This window comes from Melanotaenia boesemani, chromosome 3 (genome assembly GCF_017639745.1).
Source record: "Melanotaenia boesemani isolate fMelBoe1 chromosome 3, fMelBoe1.pri, whole genome shotgun sequence".
NCBI classification, from domain to species: Eukaryota; Metazoa; Chordata; class Actinopteri; order Atheriniformes; family Melanotaeniidae; genus Melanotaenia; species Melanotaenia boesemani.
The window spans coordinates 24,587,624-24,601,600 of NC_055684.1; the positions used below are offsets into that span (position 1 = coordinate 24,587,624).

Consider the following 13,977-nt stretch of genomic DNA (forward strand, 5'->3'; position numbering starts at 1 on the left):
ACACACACACATATATATATATATATATATATATATACATACATATAGTGAAGAAGCAGGATGGAGCAGCTGCCATGGAAATGCAGCCTCTGAAGAGTGCTGAAGGTGGAGAGGCCGATGAGAAGGAGAGGAAGAAAGTGTCAGCTCCAAAGAAAGAGAAGTCTGTGCTGCAAGGGAAGCTGACCAAACTGGCTGTCCAGATTGGCAAAGCAGGTAAAGAAAATTGCACATGGACAAATCCATCACTCAGTCAGGCAGAAAATCAGCAACAACAAGGTACTGAGCTATCATGCTGTCCATCAAAGAATATGTTGTACTCAGAGGGCATACTTTGTAGTTGCTTGAAGCAATCAAAGTAGTTAAGAAAGAATCTAAGGTGTCTGGATTGCAGAACTGTGAAAAGCCGTTTGCTGTTTGTCTAAATGATGGGCCCCTAGGGGTCTTGATAAATCATTTCAGTAGCAACAGCAGATATTGTAAAATGCAGCTATGTTCTTTAATTGTTTAGTATCCTAATCAGTTGTTTGAAATGTTATTAAATGAGTTAATTCACCTGGTCTGTAAATACAAGCTTAAGATGAATAGCCCTCACAGGGGGTGCCTTCCCAGCAGCAACACAGTAGGAACACAATAGTGGAATAAATTATAATTCCTAAGATTTGAGGTTTTTCTTTGTCCTTTTTTTTTCAATAATCTACCTAAGGCCTTGTTTTTAAAGTGTGCTGTTGTGTTAAAGTGTTGTCCTGAGTGATAGAATGAAGACATGGTGTCAGAACAATAACATACTATGGGTGGATTAGCATATAGGCAGCACTGTGACATGACTTGGTTTTTTTCTGTAAAATTGTTGGACTTATTACACTTTAAATCTTTTGTGTCTTATACAGCCTCACCTAGTCTGTAGCCTCATGTTTTAGAAGAAGAAATATAAACCCAAAAGCTTGTGACTATTACATGTCATTACAGTACACACTTTAGTTTCAGTTTGGCAAATTAATCCTTACAAACATGCAAATACCGTAACACTCTCCCCTGTCATTTTTGGAAACCACCAATGCACACTTAGGGCCTGATTTTTTAAGATCTCTGATAAAGAGCACAAAATTGCGTGCATACACAAATAAATTGCATGTGCTGTTTTTTTTTCGATTTGTGGTGATCAACTAAGAATGTCGGCGCAATTGATAGCCGTCGCAAACAGCATTATTCAAATGAGGATTTAGTGTGCGTTGTGGTGTTGCCATGGGGGGTTTTTGAAGCAGAGCAGGAAGGTTGCAAACACAAAATTAAATTTTGTGTAAAATATGGAAATATAGATATTAGTGGACAAGGAAAATAAAAATATTGCTGAGCTCCAGCATAGAAATCTAAATGTCACCAGAAATCTAAATGCCACTTCAATATGGAAGAGTATTTGCTAAACAGTAAATGCAGTTGGCAAAACAAGAACACCAGAGGTTTTAAAGAAGGTGAGAAGATATAAGAAAGTTCCAAAACAAATTTCTTATAATAAAACCTTGGTAAATAAGACAGGTCGGGGTCAACACAGAAGATGCCCCTTACCAATATTTAGCAACTGGTGCTGCTCACTTACTGTGAGGAGCAGACAATTGCAATACTGGGTATGACACACTAGATCTTATGGCAGAGCAACAACAATAGTTTTTATGGACGAATTATAACTTTCAGCCCAAGACGTTTAATCAAATGAACATGCCTCCTGTGGCACCTTTTATTACAAATAAGGTGCATGCTGTTTGCACTAATGGGGGCACATTGCAACGCACGCAAGCTGGTCAGTTCTGTATCTGGGCCGACGATGGTCATTATTGCCTGTAAGAGAGGTGGGGTACAGGTGGTGTTGAAGGTTCTCAATGCCAGCTGACCCAGAGCGCAGCAGCAACAGCCCATCCTGCGCAACATAGCAATCAACACAGCAACACAGCCATGTGTTTAAATAATCTTTGTCTCTGCCATTCCAAAAATCTTTACATGAGTAGCAAAGATGCGCTCTCTCCAACATCTTTTGTGGTGTCTATGCCTCCTCCCTGCCACAATAACTACAGTTATTTCTGCGTAATGTTGTGCCAGTTTGCACCTGCTTTTCAAACGTGCTAAATACAGACGCAAAATTAGACACTGCAATCAGTTTGGTAAATCACATTGCGTGTGCTACATTGATCTATTAGCATCTGCTCCTCCCAATATTTTGCACTTTCTGGCAGAGACACCAACATTGCATATTCATCAAGGGCAAATGGATTGTGCACCCTATAAGTGCTCACCTGGTTAGTAAATCAACTGCAGCATGTCTTTGCGTATGCTATTAAGTTACCTTTAGTAAATCATGCCCTTAGTGTGATGGAGTGGAATGCAGGATTCTTGCCCTGCTGCTATAAAGGCTGTAATGTCCAGAGTTTGTTCAGCAGGGATCAGTTTAGCATTTATAAAGTTAGCCTAGTTTATTATCAGTCGATCCTTAAGATGAATTCCTGCTGTGCACAGCTACAAACATTTATTGTGTGATGTGGGATATTTGACCTGATAAAGTTCTGTGAATTTTGGCTGTTTATCAAGACTTTATGTAGTGTTTATCTATAACACTTTCAAACACTTCAACATTCAATAACATCTTCTTTCCAGTTTTCACTTCCATCATTCCTCTCCTCAGCTGACATCTTCTGTACATCTTCCAGGTTTGCTCATGTCGGCCATTACAGTCATCATCCTGGTCCTGTATTTTGCCATTGACAACTTTGTGATGAAGAAGCACCCTTGGATGCCAGAGTGTACTCCTATCTACATCCAGTACTTTGTCAAGTTCTTCATCATTGGTGTGACTGTGTTGGTAGTGGCTGTGCCAGAGGGGCTGCCGCTCGCTGTAACCATCTCCCTGGCATACTCTGTCAAGGTGAGCAAGAACAAAAACACACAAACAGTTCCAGAGGAGGCATTGCAGCACAGTATGCAACCATTTTGAAATAGTTATCTTATCTTTATTATATATTGTTAAAAGATATATATCTTTTATTTATTTATTTATTTTTTTACTGATATGTATGTATGTATGTCATAATTATCACCTGTGTCTTGCAGCCTTCTGATGGGCTGTCGGAGGCGTCCACTCAGTATGTTAGATGCCTTCAAATTATTTGAAATACACATATATTCTCTACCGACAGAAAATGATGAAAGACAACAACCTTGTGCGTCACCTGGATGCATGTGAGACAATGGGCAATGCCACAGCCATCTGCTCTGACAAGACAGGCACGCTAACCACCAACCGCATGACAGCAGTGCAGTGTTACGTCGGAGATGTGCACTACAAAGAAATTCCAGATCCTACAGTACTACCACCCAAATCACTGGACTTGCTGATCAATGCTATCTCTATCAACAGTGCATATACTACAAAGATACTGGTAAGTCATCTCTAATTGTAGCCACTTTGACAGTTTCAGTGTCTTAACGGCCTCCTGTTACATAGTTGGTTATTTATCACATAAAGAAAATTAAATGTCATGGTCATACAATGAAATTGGAAAATATCTGTTGGTTTCTAACTGTAAAATGTGATTGACACTTTTAATGAACTTCAGTATTTAGGGTATGCTATTGTTGTGATGTTTTAGAGGATAGGATTTAAACTTCTTGGAAAGGCGGCTTGGATATCAGCTTACTTTGTGTCAGCTGTAACCCATATGATAACAGACACCTAGAAAAGGCAAGACAGGTTGGCAGCACTTTCTTCTTGGTAAAGCAGGCAGCCAATGTCCTTGGCTGCTGCTTTAGATTCATCAGGCATTCACTCAACTTGTCACCTTGAGAATGGTTGTGTAATTCTGTCTTATCTGATATTCAGAGCGTAGCAGACTGTAATTGAATCCAATCTGTCTAAGTGCTGGAGATGGCCTCTTGTTTACAGTGAATGCAGTGGACAGAGATTTCCTCTAGGCCAATTAGATCTGCATGCTATAAGAAAAGGAGAGATAAATGGACACAAAGACTCACTCACAGACTATAACATGTTCTCATCACAGCACCTGAAACCTTTTTGTGTGCATATTTGTCCAAGCTATAGGTCTAAGACTTTATTTCTACAATAAAGTAAATGAGCAAATGTTCCAATAGCAAAGATTGCCAAGATCAGGATGTCTTCGGACTGTTAGAACAAGATGTCTGAGTAATCCTTTTCCTGGCATGACCATGTATACTCACCTGCATGCTCAAACCTACACACACAAACACACACACCAGGTTGATCACACTGTGGAAGTGTGATCAACCTTGTAAACTCCTGTAGAGTCTAGTCATTGATGGCTGACCACCTGACAAATGCCTTTATGGGACACGCATGTGAATGAGCTGAACAGGGGGGACATCTGTGATCAAAGCATCCCACCGATTTCACATCCTGCCCCTCAAGGCACAATCACAGTTTCAGTTAAACCTCAGTCTTGGTCCTTGGGATTCTTAAAATGAGGGCTACAGACTGGATTCTTTTGAGAGAGGGCAGCTGCACTTCGTCTTCAGTTTGCCATATATAGTAATAATTAGCTTAATTTTTCTGTAATGCTAAGTAGTGCAGTCATTTTTATATCCAGTTAATATTCACTAAAACTAATCATTTATTCCTTAGCAATGTACACTGTGTATCTAAATCAAATTTCATCTGCTCACCACTCAATGGGGAAAGTGATCCCAGACTTTTGAGCAGTAGTGTATTTCTGCTTTAAATACAGAAATGACTTTTTCTAGATAAGTATTACAGATAAGTTATGACACTACATTTGACCTGGATCTATAATCTGTGTTGCTTTGAAGTAAACTTTAGTGTAGTCCAAGAAGTTTAAAGCATGAGTACAACCAATCAGACCAGTTTTGAGTATGAGTCAGACTCAGTCCCAAATAAATAAATAAATATATAACTTCGTCCATTCTCTGAGTTTTTAGTGAGAGTCAGTTTTAATATATAACTTAGTCTTTTAAGAACTTCACTTCACTTCACACAGGAACAGGAAATAGTTTTGTTTATCTATATAAATTAGATCAGTTATACTTTTTAAATCGGACAGACTAGAAAAAAAGAAGAAAAATTGGTCTTCATTCAGAAATTCAATTTGTGCTTAGAAACACTTTTACATGTTTTTTAGGGCCTTGCATTCTGTCTGACTTTATCAATTTCATGTCTGTTATGGATGCTGCCCAGTCCCGTACACTGGGCTGTCTTTGCTGCTGCTCTCCCTGCCTCAGGGACTTCCTCATCAGCACGTGGAAGCACTGGGAAGTCCCGGGATAGAATAAAATACCCAAGTAGATATCACTATATAATAATTGGAGATAGTTATAATCTTGTCTTTAACAAAAGTGCTCCTAACTATGTCACACTAATGTAAATACATCTGTGGGTGAAAACAGCAGGTTATCCACATATGTACTATACATACATGCAAAAATACAGTATATCATACATTATAGATAAACAGGAGATAAACTTTAGATGTAAATTTAGAGTGAAATTTAAACAGTTTTCTGTTTCAGGATTGTCATACTATATGATAAGTCCAAATGGCAGTACATTTTGGAACGTACTGTAGGTCATCTGCAAGTGATTTAGTGTGTGGCTCATCACAAACATGCTGTGTGCAATAGCAGAGGGATGATCATCCTCAGGCCATACCCCAGCCCTCTCACAAATGGGCCTCTGCACTGGCCAGAGCTGGCTATAAAGGTGTTACATTACTTCAAAAGAATACATTTTAACTTAAATTTACAGTAAATTCTCTTTTGTAAACAACTGAGCATTATTGAAAGCATAGTGGGGGAAAATCTTAAAAAGTAACACTGTTTAAAACTTTTGTTTTGTTCATAGTTTTTAATTTGCATAAGCATTGTGCTGCAGAGGTTGGCTCTGTCATATTACACCTGACCAGCAAAGTGGACAATTAGTCACTTTCTATGAAGAATTTACACAATCTGACTTGGCATGTGTGGGTTTTCTCCAGGTGTTCTGTTTTCCTCCAAGAGTGCAAACCATGCAGGTTAGGTTAATTAGTGATTCTAAATAAGCTGTAAGCATGAGAGTGTGTTTGGTGGTCTGCTTCTCTGTTTGGGCTTTTCAACAGCAGGAACTTTTAAGAAAATCGTGATGTTGCTACCTGACTAGAGTGTGGAACTGGTGTTAAATACTGTAGATGGGTTCACTACAGGGTGGCTTGTTCTGCTGTTCCCAAACATGACTATTACTCCAGTGAGAAGCAAACTGGCTCACTGTTTGATAAAATAAATATGTATTGGCTCTGTAATGAACTGGTGATGTGTTCTGGGTGTACCTTATTTTTTGTCCAGTGTCAGCTGTACATGTGTAAGTATTAGTACAGGATGCGTGAATAATTAATTCAGATACTGTTTACATGCGGTAAATATACAGTACATTATTGATAAAACTGTTACCAAACCATGTTGTAAATGTACAACCATCTATTTACTGCAGTGCAATGTAATTATAAAGGTATTAAACTGGACTTTACATTAATAACTGTACAGTTCAGTGATATGAATTTTTGAAAGCAGAATAAAGGCGATGAACAATGGGAAAGTAAGATAGAAAATGACAGATTAATTAAGAAAAGTGGGATGCAGATGAGAGATTTCTGAGGAATATTTAGTCCGTCTCCCTTTCCCTCTCCCATCCACCCCCACTCCCTTAGCAGCACTTCAGCCTTGCAGTATGCTGGCTGGTGTGTTCTTATATAAGAGGCCAATCCTGTGGGATGCCAGGACGGCTATGGAAGTCTTTGATGGCCACCACACAAAGGCACAAAGGCAAAGAGGCATGCTTTGATACCCATATCAATCCCTCTAGTGCTCTCTGGCTCCATAATACAGCTACTACAATATCTCTGCCTCTTTCTGTAGCACATGCACACTACAGTAACAAGTGGAGAAACCTCAACCCCAAGGGACAAATTTACTGTACACGTTTACACAGTGAAACCATACCGTCAAATGGTATATGCAGACTCACATACTATACACACACTTGCACATAAATACACTTTTCATGTACACATCTATACCTATTCATATATTCAGAGGATGTGTGAACAAACACATGCAAGTGGGCATACAAGCAGAATCTTACCACACTAGTTTGCCTTGGATGTCTCCTGCAGCCAAGTCAAACACGGCACAGTGAGAACTGTGAAGCAGTGAGTGACGTCAATATATCAAAATAATTTTGAATTAACGTGTTATTTCCAGTGGCAGTATCCCCCCAAGACTTAGCTTCGCTTAAATTCTCTTCTTTTCCCCCTTATCTTCTTGCTCTTAGTTACCTTGTTTGTGGCATAATAAAACTGTAACACAAAAGAAGGTTGAGAATTAATGCTTGTACAGCAGCACACAGTCTCACATCTGTCAAGCCAGTCATTCTGGCGGTGTTGGAGGTATTCATGCCACAGGTATGTGTTCTCACAGCCCAGTGGTATGTGTTTAGCATGGCTGTGTGAATGTCCTTGGAGCTCAGTTTCATGTAGCTTCAACCACCTGCCTAGGTCATTTTTCTGGTTAGGAGAGAGAAGCATGTATGACACTGCCATACTTGCAAATGGTTTTTATTTATTTTTTTTTAATCAACCTAAAGAGCTCATTTTGTAATTCAAAACTCATTTAACAGTATGCATTTCGAGGTAAATAGAAGAGCTATAATCAGTTAATGTAATATGACTGTGTTGGTTTACAATCAACAACTTATAGTTTGTAATTAAAATTAGCTGCCTTGCTTATGTTTGGCAATTTGTAGTGATGCCTTCCTATAATTGCAGTGGGTGTTTCTCATAGTACTTATGTCATCTGAACATTGCTTGTGGAGGAAACACAGAGGAGAGATGAAATGTCTTTAGTTTGAAGCACTTGGTTCTCTCCTATTCGGGGAAATAAAAAAGACAGACAGGATTCTTCTCTTCTCTTTTCTTCTCTTCTCTTCTCTTCTCTTCTCTTCTCTTCTCTTCTCTTCTCTTCTCTTCTCTTCTCCTCTCTTCTCTTCTGCTCTCCTCTCCTCTCTGATCAGAACTTGTGGAAATGTCTGTAAGGCTGAGATGGCAGTGGAGGAGAAGTTTGTCATCACGTTGCAGTGGCAGTGCTCTGATATTTCAGATGCATGTAGTCTAATGGGCTTTCCTGTCACTTGACATGATCATTTTCATGCTTTTATTGATCCTGTTTAAATTAAGGGGAGTTGGGGACAGCTTTAGTTAGACAGACTTGCTTGATCTGCATTTTGTAGCATTTGTATCTTCATTTTTTTAAGATATACAGAAATCTACCCTACTGACATGCAAATAATACAGGGAAACAAGAAAATAAATGTTCAAAATGTATGCTGAAATGATTGAAGAAGGGAGTTTGTGAAGAGGCAGTGGAAAGCAAAGCCAGGATTAGATCAAAAAAGGGATGGGAGAATAGATACAAGAGAAACTAGAGTCACGTGACAGGTGTCCTGGACTATAAGACTGTTCTCCTGCCCTCCAGCACGCCTCCAAGGCTTTAGCCCAGTTGGCTGGTACAGTCATGTGGAGAACTAGAATATCATCTACTCCTTCATGCAACGATGGAGCAAGAAGGAAGAGGAGACAGGATGTGGAGTAGCTTATAAGAGACTGTGGAAACTGATAGTGAGGGAGAGAAAATTAATTCTGCACAACAGACTAGATAAATGCAAAGTAATGAAACAGAAAAAGACAGAAAAAGATGTTAAATGAGGAGCACTTAGAGTAGTAAAAGCATGACTGGGGTATGAAGAGAAACAGAAGACATGGGAGATCATGACAAGGGAGAGGGTAAGAACAGGAGGGATGGATTAAGGAGAGCCCCAGGTGGAATAGGAAGTAAAGTTGCCAGCTACCCCTCTGGCATATGTCCTTGCCTGCAGGAACACCCAAGGACCAGGGAGAGGGCAGCTGGTCTTAAGCCACATCCAAGGCCAGAATGTGCCAGCAACAGCACAGTCATGCCAACATTGAGCAGTTCAGGCCAGAATCCGTCCTCTGGTGTCGAAATCCTCGTCAAACTAAACCTCTGTGGAATCTCAGATAATAAATGGCAGCAGTGTTTGTGGTTGCCCTTTGTTTATTACCTGCTTATTCACCCCTCTCTCTCCTGCCTGGCTTTGTTATTGCAGCAGTTGTCAGGCTCTTTAACTCTCTATGAAGTATTCCCACTGTGGCAGGAGTTGTGCCTTTCCCCAAGGTGATTTTTACATAGCTGTGATTTAAATAAATAAACTTTATATCTCACTGCAATTTATTTCTAATTCCATTTGCAGTCCCTTTTAGCAAACAGCATTTACCACTCATTTTGACTGTTTTTCCAAGGTTGCCACTATTCTCCCCACACCAAATTTATCAGGTTTATCTAAAAACATTCTTGTAAAGCTACAAGACATCCTCTGTGGTCATTTACATTTTAGTAGTTTAACTTTTTGTCCTCTGGATGGGAGCCCATTCTCCCTCACACCACCAGACAGCGAAGATGAGGTCATTTGTTCCATCCTGTCATTAGCCAATGACAGGCAGTGTCTTCCTGATGTAATCACTGGTCATTAGGAAAAGGCATTAATTCCATTATTTAGCACAAACTCAGTAAAAAGTCGTTATACTCCAGTCTGTGTCTATGAGACACACAGCTGGACAATAACCAGATATGTCCAATTACTAGGTGAAGTTGGGCCAACACTGGGATTAGGTTTTAATGATTAATGAGATTTTAAGAGACTTCTTGGCCTTTCAGCTATCCTTCCTGGCTGCTAAAGTCACTGCAGCTAAAGTGACAAGTAAACTATGTCAGAGACGGTATTTAATCAATATTTACTGATGCTCAAGTTACTGTGTTTTCATTACATTACGTTGACAGAGCAAATGCTGAATACAGACTTGTCAGACAATTTACCCTCCACTTGAGAAATTTTAAATTTAAAAACACCCACTAAATGAAAACATTCATTAATTGAAGAGAAAAAGAAGAAGCAGAAGAAGAGGTGGAAAGTATTCTTGTCCACAACAGACCTGTAGTTAACTACATGCCATTATGGAGAAATAAATGCCGACAATACATCCTGCAGCTTTTCAATGTTTTTTTTTTTCCCCTACACAAAAATATGTTTTAATTCCATCTGCCAACCAGCTTAAAGCAATCACATTAACAGAGCCTGTTTGCATTTTCAATCAAAATCTTGTTAGCAGGCTTTTAATTTATTATTTTTTTCATGGAGAATGTGAACAAGCTACTAATTTGAATAGCTGTACTCTCAGCACAATTTTTTTCCCATAACTTTGTTGCAAAAAAAAAAAAAAAAAAAAATGAGTATAATGACATGAAATAAAAAAATGTCAAAATGCCAAGCTATCCTTTTAAATCTAATCTTGGTAAGAGGCTTGTTCAGATGCAGAGCCGCAAACCTGCAGTCAATCTATTTTGGGGCAAAAAACACAGACAGAAGGAGTCTGTTAAGCAGCAAGATAGAAGAATTGTGTTCAGTGTTACATGCTGATGTGTCTGTGTGCGTAAGAGAAGGCGAGTGTACATGACAAACTGTTCTTTAGCTGTGCGTGTAGGTGTCAAGCATATTGTCGGTACTACTGTATGTGCAAAACCCCAGGGAGACTAGCTGTCAGCTCTGTGCCAGCTAATAGGAATCTAAATGAAGCAGATTTGACATAAAATACAAGCAGATAGGATTGTTCTCCATAATGCTGATGAACAACATATATCAACACTTTTGCAGCAGTTGTTCTTTATCATTGAACCAGTTTGATTAATGTTGCCCAGATTACATGAGAGTAAAGTAGGCATTTTCTAAGCAAATGATGTCTTTGAAGAGGGAAACCAGCATTTTTGTCTTTTAGCGAACTTATATTTAAATCAGCTTGAGAATGTGTGATTGTGTGAAGAGGCATGTCATGAAAAGAGTCAGTGAAGGCTGCATGCTACATAGAGTGTGTCTCCGTGTCCAGATCTATTAACATCAGTGTCACTATGATGTTTGTGTATGAGTGATATCTCAACAATGATGAGATTTTTCTATCTCAGTGACGGATTTCTATTAGCGGTATTCCCTGTATTTCTGTGTGATATCTGCTAAAAAATGACAGAGTTTCTAAATGGAGTGAGGCTCAGAAAAAAACTAATAAGGAAGCCTTGGGGAAAGATAAAGAGGGAAACAAAAAATATTCAAGGGCATGTGTGAAATGGAGATGAGTGGGAATCTTGTAAGAGAATCAAAGCCAGCGAGTAAGAAGCCCCAAGTGGTGGAGAGCGCACCCTCTCTTTTCCCAAGTCTCATCTTCCAAGTGTGCTTTGCCCAGTGTTACCATGGCAACGCTCAGTCTTCCACAAGCTGACCGGACTCGCACACTTGCTCATACAGTAAGCACATGATTGTGCACGTGTACTGTAGCAACTCACCAGCCTCATGCTCAGATTTGAACAGATGCGGTATCAGATATGCAAAATCTACCACATAAGAGTGGATATAATCACATTTCAGTTCTTGCAAATAGAAAATCTGGTCCATTGGCATTAGAAGCATTATGCACTTGTGTAGTACATTTAATTTTTTATTTTATGATAAAAATTTAAATAAAAAATAAAATTTTTTTTTTTGTTCAAATCAAACTTGCTTGATTTAAAGAAGTATTTATTGACTGGAGTGGTATTTACAAATTCTACTTGAAATTTGAGTTTTTTTGATTAAATGTTCATTAATTTCTTGAAGTTAATGAGAAATCAATTAATCAAGAAAAAAGCACAAAATGGCTTGTTAAGAAATGAAAGAGCTGCAGCCTTGTAGTTCTTTTGAAAAAGAACTATATAATGACGTGGTTCTAAACAAAAACTTATAGATTGGATAGAGTTGAGCCACTCGCTTGCCTGTAGTACACACTACACACAGGAACCCGTTAACCTGCTAGTTGATTAATTATCACTAGCAGCAATTTCAAGTTATATTGGGGAGACTACATTGTAAAAATAGAGATTATCGCTTACCGAAAAGAGCAGACAGTATAAAGTATTTGTTTATATAATATACAGCCGAAGTCTTAAGTCCTTTTTATGTATGAGATGATGCAACCATAAATGTGAGGACATAACTCAAGAATGGTATATGGTATAAGTATTGTAGTTACCCTGCTCTGTGTATTTAAGAAATACATTTTAAAAAATGTGCATATATAACAAAAAAATATTTTCTTCTGCCTTTCCCCAGCCTCCAGATAAAGAAGGTGGGCTACCGAAACAGGTGGGCAACAAGACTGAGTGCGGCCTGCTGGGATTGGTTATAGACCTGAAACGGGATTACCAGCCAATAAGAAACCAGATGCCTGAGGAGAAGCTTTACAAAGTCTACACCTTCAACTCCGTCAGGAAATCCATGAGTACTGTCATCAAACTTCCTGATGGGAGCTTCCGTATGTACAGCAAGGGAGCCTCTGAGATTGTACTCAAAAAGTGAGTCCAGTTTTTTTATTAAAGTTTGAACATTTTTATGTTAATTTTACCAATTTCATTAATAAAAATGAAGGACACTGTGTATTTGAGTTGTCATTGCACTGAGCATGAGTTATTCTGAGAGTATTAGAAATAGTTGCATAGCTTCCTGTAGCAATGTAAGGGAGATTAAATTCTTTCATTAAAACGAATTAAATGAAGTAAAACTCAGTGAAACTTTTTCAGACTGCTTGCATTAAAAAGGGCAATGATACACTGAAGATATTTTTTGACAAAGTTCCTGCATGGAAACAGCATTAAAGAGAACAGTAGGTAACAAACACCTAAAACCACATTTGCACAAAGGATGGTTCACTTGCTGTTTTTAAACAGCGTACAGCTGTCGAATGTGGCCGGATGCCAGTACACCTGTTTTTGTCTATGTGGATATTTATTCCACATGTGTGCTAATTTATTCAGTAATGAGAAATCCATTTACTTTTTATCAGGTGTGCATTTGGTTTAGAGTTCTGCAGAAATCATTTCACAACAATGTTTACCGTGTTTCATGAAATTTTTGGATTTCTTTGCACTCCTTGCATTCTTTGTCTGTTTGTGGCAATAATATACAGCATGCATTTATGATTGTTTTATTGCTCATGTGCATGTTTTTATTGCTCATGTGCATGTTTTTAACCTTTTGTTCCTTTTTGTGGGATGTACTATGAAGGGATGTTGGTGTATTCCTCCAAGTAATGCCTGTTTGTCAGCTTAGAGCAGCTGTTGTTGGCTGCAGACCTTACATGAGGTTAACATGCATTTAAAGATAAAGTTATTTTCCTCCAACAAAAGTGTCACATAGCTGGGTCCTTCTCTAGTAGTTAATAATGTGCAACAAAAAACTGCAAAGCTCAAAATTCTTCCATGAAAAAAATGTTGCATGACTTTAAAATGGTTTTCTTATAAATGTGTACTTTTTCCTTATTCATTGTATGGGGGATCTATGAATATGCTAATTTGTCCCAGCCCACATCTCCACCCACCAGCAGGCGACACTGACCACCCTGTTTACACTTCTAAGTGATGTATTTAATACTGAGGGTATGTCGCAGTATTTTTATGAACTAGTGAGTAATTCTTAAGAACAATCAGCTAAATAATACAAGATTAAACACAACTTTAAGTATCAGAATTGTCTTTTTTTGTTTTGTTTTGTGTTGGTTTCAAATAAAAAATGCAGCAGTAATGCATAAAAAATGGGTGGATAAACTGCCTTTTGCTTGACAATGTTGTCATCAAGTAATGTGATGCTAATGTTTGCTTCTGTGTTTTGAAGCATATGCTAGCTTGCTTTGTTTAGATTAAACTGCTAATTATGATCAGGGTTGCCATCATTAACTGAGTGTGAAGTAGCACACTCTTCTATTTCAATTTGTAGTGAAATGCAGGTGGTGGGAGGGTGGTCACAACCTTGTGTACAGAGGGTTG

General features: G+C 38.5%; 1 protein-coding gene across 10 annotated transcripts in view; it reads left to right on the forward strand.

The window, feature by feature from the left end:
* atp2b2 (ATPase plasma membrane Ca2+ transporting 2) overlaps positions 1 to 13,977 on the forward strand; it is a 134,991-nt gene that overhangs the window by 102,908 nt on the left and 18,106 nt on the right. For all 10 annotated transcript variants that reach the window (XM_041980139.1, XM_041980138.1, XM_041980135.1 and 7 more), the window contains 4 exons: positions 49 to 213; positions 2,697 to 2,911; positions 3,183 to 3,425; positions 12,269 to 12,510. In XM_041980139.1, coding sequence (XP_041836073.1) covers positions 49 to 213; positions 2,697 to 2,911; positions 3,183 to 3,425; positions 12,269 to 12,510 — 865 coding nt within the window. The remainder of the gene's footprint in view (positions 1 to 48; positions 214 to 2,696; positions 2,912 to 3,182; positions 3,426 to 12,268; positions 12,511 to 13,977) is intronic.